Source organism: Lissotriton helveticus, chromosome 5_1, assembly GCF_964261635.1.
Source record: "Lissotriton helveticus chromosome 5_1, aLisHel1.1, whole genome shotgun sequence".
Lineage (NCBI taxonomy): Eukaryota > Metazoa > Chordata > Amphibia > Caudata > Salamandridae > Lissotriton > Lissotriton helveticus.
Window position 1 is genome coordinate 1678060989 of NC_136065.1, and position 15916 is coordinate 1678076904.

Sequence of the window (15916 nt, forward strand, 5' to 3'; positions counted from 1 at the left end):
CTATATGTGGACCGGGAGCTGCTCTTAGTGTATTGGGGCAGTCATCTTTAACAATAAAAAGTCTCCAGACATGGACTTCCTATGTAGGGCCATTCCAGCTCAGGGATAAAGAGAAGAATGAGTCGCATGGGGAGGGCTGAAAGTATGCCCACCCAAAGTCAGGAAATGATGTTGGGTAGATACACTTGGTTAGAAGGGAAAGGACAACCCCTGATTGTACCGAAACGAACACTGTACTCCTTATATTTTAGAGGAAAGGAATGCTTCATAGGCATGAATGCTATCAGCGGAGAGATATATATTCTGCATATGTAGTGGGGCACCTCCATGCTGATAGAATACTACTGGCAGTGCGGCGAGAACTACTACACTCAGCTTGTTCCAGGATGGAGGGGACTGCGTTCTCGGGCCACCATGCACACCCCAACCCTGGTAATTCCTGGAGAGATATCAGACTGGTACCAGCACCCATTAAGGAAAAAGACAACCTTGCTGCACGAAGCTCGTACAAGGAAAGCTGCAAACTATTTTGACTGGGCACAATTCAAAGACATTTCAGAATAATTTAAATTGTTCATGGAATCACAGCTATGGGCAGGGGGATTGATGCCCTTCTTCACCCTGCAAACGAAAGATAATGCCCGCTGGTTACAAATAAGTCAGTGAGAGATGCTCAAAATGATGAACAGTACTGAGCTCTGCCTCAATTCTATCAAAGAAGAAATGTGAGCAATCCGCCTCAGGGCAATGCAGCACCAATATTTATTGGACTTAAGGACCACAATGAAGGGAGAAATTTGCGCCAAGATTGGAGCAGCCTGCTGTACGTTCATCCCAGGAAATGACATGGACCATGGGACACTGCCGCTTGCCATTCAAGCATGGCACAATCTACAAAGAAGCATGCACGAAGAGGGAGGTACCCCTGAGAAGGAGTGGATTACGAATTGGTTATCCTGGCTCCCACAATGGATATCCTAGGTAATGTAAACCACTGTAGATTGTTATCATTATGTTGTTATTAGTATGTGGGGTTATACATTTGGGGATCAACTGCTGTAAAAACTTTGTCCTTAAACTGGGAAGAATGCAAGTAAATAGGAAGGTTGTTTTTGTCAAAAGTAAGTAAGAGAACAGACCCCATATAAAGTAACTATCAAACTGCATGAGTTAGGTACTGTAGTTGAAGTATCAACAAGAGGGAGGAATTTTAATATGGAAATCGATGCATTCAATTATGAAAATGAAATTTCATCCATCTTAACAAAACACCTGTTGTGAACTCCACATCAAACTTGACTCGCAAATATGCAGTCAAGCAGGCCCAAGACCAAGGCCTGTGATTGCTTATTGATAGGTCACAGGTGGGAGGATGCGTAGCTGGCAGGCAAACACTTGGGCAGAAATCTCTTGATCAATCCCATGGATAGGTGCAGCGATATTACAAGGGTCATGGGAGATTGCCCCAATAAAACACATATGGCCGAGGAGGTAAGCGTGACCTAAAACACCATACAAAGTTATCCGCCATATGAGTTAGGAACACATTGCCAATCAGGATCTGGCACATTCAGAGATCATGTGCTCCTCATGCTGGATATCTTGGCATGTTATCCACTAGCCACATTATGTCCATGCAATGTCGAGACCCACCTTTGGTAACCATTAGACAATTAAATTACGACTCCATAGGAAGTCTTCAGACCTTGTGCCTGTAACTGTTCTCCTGGACATAATGTTTAATTCAACAAACTGTTCCTGTTTTGCAAAACTCCTCTTGTCTTCTGTTCCATAAGGGATTCCAAGCAACATGAGAACTCTATGACACTGTTAATAGGAGTCTGTGTATTCAGATGCATTTACTGCTTCTGTTATTTTTACCCAGATGTTATCAGCACTACATCTGTTTTGGATTTTTACCCACATGGTTCTTCATCCTTTCAAATGAGAAATCCACTTATTTTGTTCCTTAGAATAAACGGTGAATTGCCTTCTTTGAAGATGATTAATAAGCTTGTTAAAAAAACAGTTTATTATTATTAGGTTGACTTATGGGTCTCTTCCCAGAACCACCTACCAAATTCGTAGTTAACCTCACATATTTTCCCTTATCTTCCTCAAATACATCAACAGGTAGTCAAGCTTCTGGGGGAATATTTTCAGTATTTAGTTTTTATACTGATAGCGATTATCTTTCTTGGTCCATAAGACCTTCCCATTTGTTACGGTAAGTAACACATCATCACTCTCAAGGTTCTGCCATAAATCCACATCACCAGGTTTCCCATTGATGGAAAGAAGAAGCATGTTACGATCATTCAGAAAATTCTTTACCTCCTTTAAATCGGATAAATGCAGGAAAACTATATACGAGCTAATAGTATAGTAAATTATCGTAGCAGATTTAGCTGTCGTATTTGTGAAATGTTTGTTGTTTTTTTATATTAATATTGTGAGTTAGAAATACAATGTATATTGCTGATTCTTGTGGATGACAAGGCAGGACTATGTGTTTTTAAAATACCCCTCACACACTATGAATCCCATAGTGTCATGCTTCATCATAGGGGGTCTTCCCATCCCTCTACGTGGCGGGGCGTGCTACGACCTACGAATTACGCGGGAGTACTTGTTGTTAATGAGTCAGGCTATGTGTGATGTGTAGAAAGAGTGAGTGGTAGGGGGTGAGAAAATTATGTGAAAGAAATTAAAGTATTAAAAAAATTCCCTGGCTAGTAGAAAAAAACAAATGTATTCACTTCCCTGGCTGGGAATATTAAAATGGGGTTGTGGTAGGGATATTTACTATACCCTACTTGGTCGACATGTTTCGTAAGCAGACCCCACTGGTTTACTCATCCGGGCCTCTGTTTATCCCTACTACACTCAAAAAGCTAAATGGCTAGTGTTATAAGCCTACTTTCCTAAAATAGACTAGCAAAAATAGGCTAGTTTATTTATGAAAAAGCTACAAACCTCGTTTTTTTATGCTACCATAGCAAAGTCATCATCTTGGGATACCAAGGCGTATTTCTTACTTGCGATGACGATCGGCTAAAGACCATCATGAGGAGAAATTGAGAAATTCTAATTAATGATCACGAATCAAAAGACTGCATTTATTAAAAACTAGGAAATAGACTAAGTTGAAACGCTAATACGAAGGGCCGTAATACGCCCGCCATTTTGGGTTATCGCTCTAGTGTTTACCGATGCAAGAGAAACAAGGAAGGCGGTGCGGCAGACCCGCCCCCGCTTTCGCGGGTTTTCCTAAATCAGTTTCACGGATAAAAACAGCAGGGTCATTGGCACAGGGTTAACAGATGGAGCGGCACTGGGGTGAAATGATGAGGTGACATCGATGGTTACGTGAGTAAGACTTCGGCAGAATGCAGCTTTTTTTAACATGTAACTTTATCGACAATGCTTATATTTCACAGTAACCAGTCGAATAGACCCCACCTCAGATGCCAAGCTCTTGAGGCTTGATTGACAAGTAGGAAATGTATGTATACCTTAAAGAATTAGCTGTTTTGTTATAAACTACCGTACTATGCTGATATGCAGAGCCAACAATATGCCGCTTTTTATACTTCGCGAGACCAGCAATTCTTTGGGTTATTTTAAACTTTAATTTGTAAATACGGGCTGCGATGGAGGAAATATCAATGTCAGTTTCCAAAGCAGTTTGGAAACACTATGGAACTACGCCAGTATACTGCATAAACCCTTTTGAAACAATGAGTCCTAAAATAACAATTTGGATATAAACTGGGCAACAAAGAATGTTAAGTGATGTTCTAGTGCGTATGAGTGAAATGTGAGTGTATGTGTTTGTGTTTTTGAGCAAAAAAACGGCGAACTGACCTCAAAATATGCCTTAGATCACCGTCTAAACATAAGGATTACTTAGTCAGTAATCTTTGAAAAAGAAAAATATATCACTTATTTTACAGGATCTAATATAATCCACGTATTGTTGATGTGTTTATTTGACTGACCACTGCAGTCATGTGATTATATGTTCCTTTTTCTTCTTTTTTCCATTTCAGAGACCAAACTGGGTCATTTTTCTAAAGGCTCATTGTAGCTTTTTCATAAATAAACTAGCCTATTTTTGCTAGTCTATTTTAGGAAATATATGTGGGAAGGGAATGTCCAGACGTAGGTCCCTTGCTCACTAGGCCACTGGAGTCAAGCTATCCTGGCTGAAGACGGCTGATAGCCAGAAACCGGTCCTAGGATGCTTGATTCCGGTCCAGGGAAGACATGGCTTGGCAGTTCGGGCTGGACTGTTCCCATGGGGCACAGGGTCAAGACTGATTTGCATATGGCCATGTCTGAACTGGGGTGGCTTGGTGAGCAAAATAACGATGGATTAAACCCAGATATGTGACTGGGGTTGAATGTTTTGCCATTGTGCAACATTTCGTCCATCATATTGTGTGTTTTGCTGTTCACCCTATGTGGGAAGGGTATGCCCAGACGTGGGTCCCTTGCTCACTAGGCCACTGGAGTCAAGCTATCCTGGCTGAAGACGACTGATAGCCAGAAACCGGTGCTAGGATTCTTGGTTCCGGTCCAGGGAAGACATGGCTTGGCAGTTCGGGCTGGACTGTTCCCATGAGGCACAGGGTCAAGACTGATTTGCATATGGACATGTCTGAACTGGGGTGGCTTGGTTAGCAAAATAACGATGGATTAAACCCAGATCTGTGAGTGGGGGTGAATGTTTCACCATTGTGCAACATTCCGTCCATCATCTTGTGTGTTTGGCTGTTCACCCTATGTGGGAAGGGTATGCCCAGACGTGAGTCCCTTGCTCACTAGGCCACTGGAGTCAAGCTATCCTGGCTGAAGAAGACGGCTGATAGCTAGAAACCGGTCCTAGGATGCTTGATTCCGGTCCAGGGAAGAAATGGCTTGGCAGTTCGGACTGGACTGTTCCCATGAGGCACAGGGTCAAGACTGATTTGCATATGGCCATGTCTGAACTGGGGTGGCTTGGTGAGCAAAATAACGATGAATTAAACCCAGATCTGTGACTGGGGGTGAATGTTTTTCCATTGTACAACATTCCGTCCATCATCTTGTGTGTTTTGCTGTTCACCCTATGTGGGAAGGGTATGCCCAGACGTGGGTCCCTTGCTCACTTGGCCACTGGAGTCAAGCTATCCTGGCTGAAGACGGCTGATAGCCAGAAACCGGTCCTAGGATGCTTGATTCCGGTCCCAGAAAGACATGGCTTGGCAGTTCGGGCAGGACTGTTCCCATGGGGCACAGGGTCAAGACTTATTTGCATATGGCCATGTCTGAACTGGGGTGGCTTGGCGAGCAAAATAACAATGGATTAAACCCAGATCTGTGACTGTGGGTGAATGTTTTGCCATTGTGCAACATTCCGTCCATCATCTTGTGTGTTTTGCTGTTCACCCTATGTGGGAAGGGTATGCCCAGACGTGGGTCCCTTGCTCTCTAGGCGACTAGAGTCAAGCTATCCTGGCTGAAGACGGCTGATAGCCAGAAACCGGTCCTATGATGCTTGATTCCGGTCCAGGGAAGACATGGCTTGGCAGTTCGGGCTGGACTGTTCCCATGAGGCACAGGGTCAAGACTGATTTGCATATGGCCATGTCTGAACTGGGGTGGCTTGGTGAGCAAAATAATGATGGATTAATGTGAAGCTTGATTCACCCATCAGTGTGATCTTAGGCAGAGACACACATACTGTTTGTAGACACAGACATGGTAGATTATATGTAACATTCTGATCATGTGCCTAAGATCACACTGTGAGTGAAGCTTGATTCACCCATCAGTGTGATCTTAGGCAGAGACACACACACTGTTTGCAGAGACAGACATGGTAGATTATATGTAGCATTCTGATCATGTGCCTAAGATCACACTGTGAGTGAAGCTTGATTCACCCATCAGTGTGATCTTAGGCACATGATCAGTATGATCTTAGGCAGAGACACACATACTGTTTGCAGAGACAGACATGGTAGATTATATGTAACATTCTGATCATGTGCCTAAGATCACACTGTGAGTGAAGCTTGATTCATCCATCAATGACCACTACAAAGCAAAGCAGAAACCTAACTCATTTCCAAAATACATTTCCAATATGCACCATACAATTTTTAAACAGCATTACAAAAAAACATGACACACAATGCAAGAATAAATAAGCACAATATGCTTCTTAATCTTCCCTATACTGCATACAGCAGTGTATCTTCATTAAATGAATCATATATCAGATAACACACAGACACAGAGTAAAGTAAGACACAAGCAAAGAATACTCTTTAAGTTAATTGAGGCAAACTGTTACAAGGTACAGGTGACATTATTGAAAAATGTGAAAATGTTTTCTCTTATTCCAAACAGAAACACAGTGTGATCCTTCACCAAAGCACACAAAGCACAGCTCATTTAAATGACCACTACAGAAACAAAGCAGAAACCTAACTCATTTTCAAAATACATTTCCAATATGCACCATTCTATTTTTAAACAACATTACAAAAAAACATGACACAAAATGCAAGAATAAAGAAGCATAATATGCTTCTTAATCTTCCCCATAGTGCATACAGCACTCTATCTTTATTAAAAGAATCATTACTCACCTTTAAAAAGGCTTTGAAAGATGTAGAACAGTGTCAGTCACACACAACAGATTTTCTTAAGCAGAATCTCTGAATAATGCTTCTTTCACTGGAGCCTCAGAATAATGGCACAGATTCTTTCTCATTTCAGACCCATATTCTTGTACATAACCAATCAAAATTCTTCCCACACAAATTCAAAACCAAACTGCACATTTTAATTGGTTGTACATTTGAACACTTTGAAACTCACATAATATTCACCCATCCCCCCAGTGCTCATTCACACTGTTACCATGGTAACTCCCTCCTAACCCAGCACACAGTTGAAAAGTGCATCATACTATGTTGCAAAAGAATCCAGCAAGTGTTTGACCTCTCAATGAACTAGCTAATCAAGTGCAATGTTTCTTTAAATGACTTTTTCTCAACCATTGAAATGACTTCTTTAAAAAAAAACACGCACACTAATTTTCAGTAGTGAATTTTAAGAAAGCACCAATCATTTCTTGTTTTTCAAGTGCACTGAATCTCAACCATTTTTTTTCATAATAAAACTGCCATTTCATTTCCACAACTCATCTGAATACAAGCACATCTACCTTCAAGATGCCCAAAGTCTGGTTTGTGGGTCATAGCTATGTCTTCTGGAGGGAAAAATTTGCAAGCAACAGAGGTATTTGCAACCTTGATTTACCAAATGTGGACATTGTGTGGATTGGACAGAGAGGATCAAGAAGTTACCAATTGATACCATTGATAAAATCCTTTATGCATCTTCCACACCCTGACCTCATAATTGTGCACTGTGGTGGCAATGACCTAGGCACTTTGACTGGGGTAGGTCTGGAAATACTTATAAAGGACATCTTTGGGCAATTGATGTCACTTTTTCCAAAAACTGCCTTGGTATTTTCTAATATATACCAAAGGCAAAAATGGAACTGGTCCAACCAATTTTGTCCACAGATTGAGAAAGCAAGGAAACATGTAAATAAAACTGTTTCTGCTTTCCTCAGAGACTATGGTATGGGTTCCATTTACCACAACTACTTGCGTTTCAACTTGTAAGGCATCTATAGGAGACATGGTGTACACTTTACAGATGAGGGGAATAGAGTCTTCCTCTTGAATTTGAGACTCTGCATTGGTACCTACTTGTAGGTACAAAGAACACCCACATAACACAACAGCTCTTTTCAGAGCTACCCTACCTCTAAGCACTCTAAATTAGTTTTTTTACTCAATTTTTTTACACTGTTTTTCCCTGTGGTGCGCTCAAGGTGCGCGTACCGGAGAGTGCACCTGAGAACGCACCCAGCGCTTACCCTGCGAAATTTAAAAAAATAATAATAATTTTGCCCTTCAGGGCCCTTATAGGCCCTCCTCAAAAAACCTAGGGGGTCAGGGGGTGTCTACCCTGCCCCCTTTTAATCATTTGCCCCTTTTTTTTTTAACCTCAGGTATCTCGATTTTCCCAAGACACAACATGGCGGACTCTCCGGACTGTTAAGAATGTTGACAGACACCCGACAGCCAAGCAGCTTTCCGCTCGCGCACTCCCGTAGCGCACTGGGTGCGCTCCCGGGTACGAGTACCAGTGAGCACCCGGAGCGCGCCTATAGATATATATGTGTTTTTGAAGTTGCTTTTCATAAAAACCACTGCAGCAATTTTAAACAAATATGGAAAGCCAACTTTGGTGTAATTCCTTTCAGCCGTTCAGGCTGTAGCCGTGTCTAAATGTCCTATGGAAAATTGCATGGGAAAAACACATTTGAAAGTATTGAAATTTAGAACCAATCAAAATATTACTTTCGTTTTGAATTTGTGTGTGATGAAGTATGATTGGTTATGTATATATCTTAAATGAGAGGAAAACATGGCCATTTTGTGATACTCCTGTCTGAGGTACTTTTGAGAGGAATTTTGGCTGCTCAATTTCTGGACTTTGAATTACACAGTACTTACTCTTCTACTTTCAAAAAGGTGAGTTGTTAATTTGTAAGGGGAACTATGTTGTACACTTTAAGATAATTTGGAAAATGTTTTCTGTTAGTTATTTACAGTCTTTCTGTTATAATTATGGATTAAGATAGGCTTCATCACATGCAGTGCTTTATATTTCTAGTTCCTGCCTGATACTATACCCTGCCCAATTAATTTTAAAGAACTAAATACTTGATTAAGCTACTTTTATGTTATGTATTACTAAAAACGATAAATGAAAGTGATTACTTTTTTCTGCAATTTACAGCAAGAAATTTGAAATTAAAATGAATCAGAATGAGGAGACCAAGGAAATTTCAACAACATTTATTGAAATTCAAAATGTCACGGATATCGACAGCACCTTTTTATCACAAGGAGGAGATGACATAAATAATTTTTGGGATGAATCTCTTGACGAAGAATTAATCGAATGTTTGGATACAATAGAATCATCATCGCACACTTATAATGAGGACATTCCTGATCATATGATTGAAGAGGAAATTCCAGATGAGGACATGCTACAAGTTCTATTAAATTATGAAAATTCTGAACAATAAATTAATATTTACAAATTAAAAATTAGTTGACATATTATTCATTTTTATTTCTAATTTATGAGCTAGTAGCGAAGTAATTGTATTGAAGTGAATTTTAGACTCTGCATCGGTACCTACTTGTAAGTACATAAATCACCCACATAACACAACAGCTCTTTTTAGAGCTACCCTACCTCTAAGCAATCCAAATTCGTATTTTACACTATTTTCTTTCAATGTTTTTCCCTGTGGTTTGCTCTGGGTGCGCGTACCGGTGAGCGTACATGGGAACGCACACAGCGCTTACCCCGCCAAAATTGCAAAAAAAAAACAAAACGTTTTTTTGCCCTTCACGGTCCTTCTAGGCCCCCCTCAGAAAACCTAAGGGGTCAGGGGGTGTGTACCCTGCCCCCTTTTAATCATTTCCCCCTTTTTTTGTCACCTCTTGTGTCTCGATTCTACCGAGACACAAGATGGCGGACTCTCCGGACTGTTTAGAATGTCGACAGCCAATCAGCTTTCCGCTCGCGCACTCCCGTAGCGCGCCGGGTGCGCTCCCCGGTACGCGTACCGGAGAGCGCTCGGAGCGCGCCTATAGATATATATGTGTTTTTGAAGTTCATTTTCTAAAAAAACACTGGAGCAATTTTCACCAAATATAGCAAAGGCACATCTGCGTACCAGTCCCTACAATATTGCAAAGTTTGGCGTAATTCCCTTCAGCGGTTCAGGCTGCAGAAGTGTCAGAAAGTCCTATGGAAATTAACATGGGGAAAACATGTTTTGGGACCCCCCTTTTTTCTCAGCTCCCACTTCCCGAATCCCCCCGAAACTTTCAGGGAAGGAGCGGAGCGGAGCTGGCCAAAATTTGGGAAAATTACACGCAAATTCCTCAACCGGCGCCAGAGTTATTCCCAATAGAATGTTGCGGATTTCCTATGGTTGCTAGGTCCTAACTATAACTACCTACTGGCGACCGCCAGTAGGTAATATATACATTTATACATATATGTGCATATATGCATACATTTGTATATAAACTGTGTTAATATAACTGTACTGTTTTACTATAACTGTTTTACTATAACTCTGCTTATGCATATACTATGGTTTTATTTTATGCACTTTCTGAAGATTAATGTAAGATTTATGCACTTTATGAAGACGCATAGCACAACACACCTGCACTTTAGGATAACATCAGGACTCTAGGGTTTTGAAACAGCAGCAACGGTCCTGTCTTTTCTACACGCATCAGTCGGTCATATTTTATCAATATTTTTTAATATAATGTCTTTTTAATGCTGCGCTTACAGAGACAGGAAGAATTAGATAGATGATGATATATATGTTTTGTTTTAAAGTCAATATTTGTATTATTGTATGATAAGAATGTCTTTCATAAGTTTAATTTAAATGCTATGGTTTTAAATAACTATGCATGAATAAGCTTTACTTACTTACTTACATAACTGACTCTTTACATGTGCTACTTCCCTTTACATTTTTTAGAAAAATTATGACTCTTCAATCAATTTAGTTTGAAAGCAGAAATAACAACTAATAAATCTTAAGTACCAAGGAAGTAAGGCTCAACACTCTGCTAACCTTGCCTCTGGTGAGCCGGGTCCAGATAGTTCACTCTGAAGTTCCTGAGAGCCAAAGTTGGTACCAGCACTTCTCTCCCGTCAGACAAAAACATGTTGTCTTTTCCCCAACAATGCTCCACCCCATCTGATCCAATTCCCAGCTTTTATGCTCTGATACTCACCACATTTCCAAACTTAGTCCGTGTGAGCCCTGCTGCCAGGCAGTTCACTCTGATGTTCGTGGGTGCCAAGGTTGGGGCCAGCACCTTAGTCAGGCCAACAAGGGCAGTCTTGCTGACACAGTAGACACCAATTCCCTGAAAAACGGAGTAAGAGAAAAATACTCAGGGGCATATTCTCAAGGAGTTATCGCCGAGTTATCGGCACTTTATCGCAGCCAAAGTTGCGAAAAATGTATCACTCCATTCACAAGCTTGTGCTAACAGCCCATAGCACCAGTTTACCTGCGATAGCAGCCACAAAAAACATTGCCACAGATGACCCCCGTAACTATCGCTAATGAGATGAAGAGTAGACGTTCCCGTGCCACAAGCAGTGACAACACCACTCCTCAACATTCTCAACGACCAGCAAGATAGGTGATACGACCACAAAACATGCGATAAGGTGCGTTAGCAACAGGAAATTGACCTGGTGCAAAGTCTGACCACAGCCTGCACCACAAAAGAGAGCCCAGCCTAGAGTCACACCTGAAGGGCTACAGATGCCATGGAACCACTGATCATGTAGCTGGGAGCCCAGGGCACCCGTTCCCCTGGCCATAGACATGTAAATGTAGTTGAGCTTATATAGCGCACAGCTACCCGCAGTGGGTGTCCCGGCGCTTGCTTAGGGAACCCTTCCTGGTATTCCCCTGTGAGATAGCAGGGTATCCACAAGGTGAAAGTCAGGCATCCCGCCGCGAGGGGCCGTTGTGGAGATTAAGCAAGCTATTGCCCAAAGTCGCAGAGTGTGAACCCGTGAGTCGAGGAGGCACCGGGGCGAGAATTATCGAGTCCGTGGAATTTTTGGCCCAAGACCCGCCGAGGCGGGGAATTGAACCCTGGTCCAGGACCGATCTCAGCTTCCGGGTCTGCTGCCTCTAACCCCTGAGCCACACTTCTCCACCGTCACATGCCACATCAACTACACAGAAACATGTACCAAATAATCTGCCTGATGTCGCAAAATCACATGTGGTGACATGCATGTGTCGTCACAAAACTTAGCATCACACATTCACCTTCGAATTAACAAATGAAAATGTATTCATATAAACACAGAACAGAAATGAAGACACATGGCGGCTCCCCTCGGGAAAATCCATAGGTCAAAGCCTGCAAGACAAAACTCATGATGAGAAGGTGTGTCTTGCGCACATCAATCAATCAATCAATATATTTCTGGAGCGCATACTCACCCGTGAGGGTCTCAAGGCGATGGGGGGGGGGGCTGCTACTGCTCGAATAGCTATGTCTTGAGGAGCCTCCTGAAGGTTAATAGGTCCTGGGTTTGCCGTAGGAGGATGGGGAGAGTGTTCCAGGTCTTGGCGGCGAGGTGGGAGAACGATCTGCTTCCGGTGGTTGCTCTTCAGATGCGGGGGATGATGGCGAGGGCAAGGTCGGTGCAGCGGAGCTGTCGATTCGGGGTGTAGAAGGTGAGTCGTCTGTTGAGGTATGCCGGTCCGGTGTTGTGGAGCGCCTTGTGTGCATGGGTGAGGAGCTTGAAGGTGATCCTCTTGTTGACGGGAAGCCAGTGCAGGTCTCTCAAGTGCGGTGTGATGTGGCTGTGGCGTGAGATGTCGAGGATCAGGTGTGTGCAGGCATTCTGTATGCGTTGTAGTCGTCTCAGGAGTTTGGCAGAGACTCCTGCGTAGAGGGCAAATCCGTAGTCCAGCCTGCTGCTAACGAGGGCCTGGATGGCCGTTCTTCTTGTTTAGGTGGGGATCCACCTGTAGATCTTGCGGAGCATGCGGAGGGTGTTGATGTAGGAGGACGAGACAGCGTTGACTTGTTTGGTCATGGAGAGTGTTGAGTCGAGGATAAACCCCAGGTTGCGTGCGTTGTCAGTAAATGGCGGTGCTTTTCCCAGTGCAGATGGCCACCAGGAGTCGTCCAGGGCTGAGGGGGTGGAGCCCAGGATAAGGACCTCCGTCTTGTCGGAGTTCAGCTTCAGCCGGCTGTTCTTCATCCACTCGGCAATGGCTTTCATTCCTTCATGGAGGTTGGTTTTGGCGGTGAGGGGGTCCTTGGTGAGGGAGAGGATCAGCTGGGTGTCGTCGGCGTAGGAGATGATGTTGAGGTCGTGCAGTCGGGAGACGTTGGTGAGAGGTGCCATGTAGATGTTGGACAATGTCGGGCTGAGGGTTGATCCTTGGGATACGCCGCAGATGACCTCGGAGGTTTCGGAGTGGAAAGGGGGGAGGCGGACGCTCTGGGTTCTGCCAGAGAGGAAGGAGGTGGTCCATTCCAGAGTCTTGTTTCGGATCCCTGCGTTGTGGAGGCGTGTGCGCAGGGTGCGGTGGCAGACAGTGTCGAAGGCAGCTGATAGGTCCAGGAGGATGAGGGCAGCGGTTTTGTCATTGTCCAGGAGGGCCCTGATGTCATCGGTGGCAGCGATGAGGGCCGTCTCGGTACTGTGGTTGCTGCAGAACCCAGACAGGGAAGGGTCCAGGATGTTGTTCTCTTTGAGATAGCGGGTCAGCTGTCTGTTGACGATCTTCTCTATGACCTTTGCCAAGAAAGGGAGCAGGGAGATGGGCCAGAAGTTCTTGAGGTCCCTCAGATCCGACTTGGCTTTCTTCAGTAAGGCGTTGATCTCAGTGTGCTTCCAGCTCTCCGGGAAGGTCGCAGTCTCAAAGGAGATGTTGATGGTCTTGTGAAGATGGGGTGCGATGGTGGGGGTTGCTTTGTTGAAGATGTGGTGTATTCATGGGTCTGAAGGAGAGTCGGAGTAGATAGTGTTCATGATTTTGATGGTGTTGTCGTTGTTTATGTTGGTCCAGGTGAGCAGGGGGTTGATGTGGGTGGTGGCTGTGGGGTCTGAGATGTCGGCGGTTGTCGGGGCGGTCAGGTTGTTGAAGCTGTTGTGAATGTATGTGATCTTACGATGGAAGAAGGTGCAAAGGGAGTCGCACAGGTCTTGCGATGGTGGGATGTTGTTGGTATTGGAGCTTGGGTTGGAGAGTTCCTTCACGATGTTGAAGAGCTCTTTGCTGTTGTACTCGTTGTTGTTGAGTCGGTACTTGAAGGAGGCCCTTTTGGTAGATCTGATGAGGTGATGGTGTCTGCAGATTGCGTTCTTGTGGGCTGTGTAGCTGGCTGTTGTCTGTTCGCGGTGGCATTTCTTCTCCAGTATATGGCAGGTTTGCTTGGAGGCCTGGAGGTCTGCGGTGAACCAGCTGGCTTTCTTGTTGGTGTGTCTGTTGGAGGGTTTCTTGATCGGGGCGAGAGTGTTGGCGTAGTCGTCAATCCAGCGTCTGAGGTTGGGGGCAGCGGTGCCGGCATCGGTGGGGTCGGCGGGTAGGCTTTGGGCGAGGGTGATGTTAAGCTGGTCTTCGGTGATTTTGCTCCAGCGGGGGATCTATTGAGTGCGGTGGTGCGTGGATGTAGCGATGGTCGGTCCGGTGGAGTTCAGTGGTGTGACTGAAGGTGACGTGGGGGCTTGCGGAGAAGATGGGATCAAGAGTGTGGCCGCCGGAGTGGGTGGGCGTTGTGATGAGCTGTCTGAGTCTGCTGTTGGCGAGGTTGTCAATCAGGGTGGTGGAGTTGGTGTAGTTGTTCTCGAGGTGGAAGTTCAAGTCTCCGAGGAGGATGTAGTCTGTGGAGGCAAGGGCACGGGTGCTGACAAAGTCGGCAATGGAGTCGCTGAACTAAGGCCGGGGTCCGGAGGGTCTGTAGACGAAAATCACTCTGAAGGTGGTGTTGGGATCGGTGTGGATCTGGAAGTGCAGGTGTTTGGCGTCGCTGAGGGTGTTGTCGCTGCTGGTCGAGACACTGAGGGTGCTCTTGTGGACGATGGCAATTCCCCCTCCTACTCCATTGGTGTGGTCCCTGCAGGTGAACTTGTAGCCGTCCAGGATGGCTATGGAAATGTCGGGTGCTGAGGATGTGTTCATCCAGGTCTCTGTCAGGAAGGCGATGTCCGGGGAGGATGTGTCGAGCAGGTCCCAGATTTCGATGGCGTGTTTGCATGCAGATTGGGTGTTCAGTATTATGCATCTGAGGTGGTTGCGTCCTGTCACGGTGGGCGGTTTGGTGGCTCAGAGGCTGGTGAATCTGCAGCTCCAGCAGGAGAAGGGTCCTTTGGTGTGCTTTGTGGTGGCCAGGAAGCAGGTGTGTCATCGTCCGGTGTTGAGTGTGTGGAGGGTGCTGTCATCGTAGCAGTGACAGGCGTCGCGGCGTTCACGGAGGCCAGGGGATCTGGCGCTGGGAGCGGTCCAGGCGCGGACGGGCACAGACGGGCTTGCCTTAGGCGTGCCCGCTGTGTGCGGCTGCACTACGCCCGCCATATAAGCGGAGGTGGGAGGGAGGAGCAGCTGGGAGGCGGGAGTGGGGCGGCGAATGGGTGATCAGGTGGCGTGGCCGCAGGGGATGCAGCGGCGGGGAAGACGAGGGGGTAGAGCGGGTAAGGGAAACAGAAGTCAAAGGGCACAATAACAGAACAAGAGTACAAAATAAAAGGTATAAGGTGACACGGAATTCAAAGGGCACAATAACAGAACAAGAGTACAAAATAAAAGGTATATGGGAACACAGAAGTCAAAGGGCACAATACCAGAACAAGAGTACAAAATAAAAGGTATAAAGCGAAATGCAACACTAAAATGCAGGGGAAAAAAAGGTAGAGCAAGCGCAAGAGCAGCAGCCTCGAACCTGCAGCAAAAGTCAGCAGCAGGCTCAGGGGCAGGGACACAGAGGTGATGCTTATGAGGCTTGGGTAGCGACCTGTCAAGGGTCGCTCTTCTCACTGTGCAGCGGCTGCAATATAAGGGGAGTTGGGAGGGAGGAGCAGCTGGGAGGCGGGGCAGCGAATTGGCGAGCAGGGGGGCGGGGTCACAGGGGACGCAGCGGCGGGGAAGACGAGCAGGGCTAGCGGGGGAAAAAAGGGTAGAGCAAGCGCAAGAGCAGCGGCCTCGAACCCGCAGCAAGCACCAGCAGCAGGCTGAGGGGCAGCG

The 15916-nt window shown here is 45.2% G+C and overlaps 1 protein-coding gene across 1 annotated transcript in view; it reads right to left on the bottom strand.

Moving 5' to 3' along the window:
• LOC144755717 (dehydrogenase/reductase SDR family member 4-like) overlaps nucleotides 1-15916 on the bottom strand; it is a 236741-nt gene that overhangs the window by 18113 nt on the left and 202712 nt on the right. The window contains exon 7 of the mRNA XM_078644904.1: nucleotides 10923-11057. Within this exon, the coding sequence (XP_078501030.1) occupies nucleotides 10923-11057 (135 nt within the window). The remainder of the gene's footprint in view (nucleotides 1-10922; nucleotides 11058-15916) is intronic.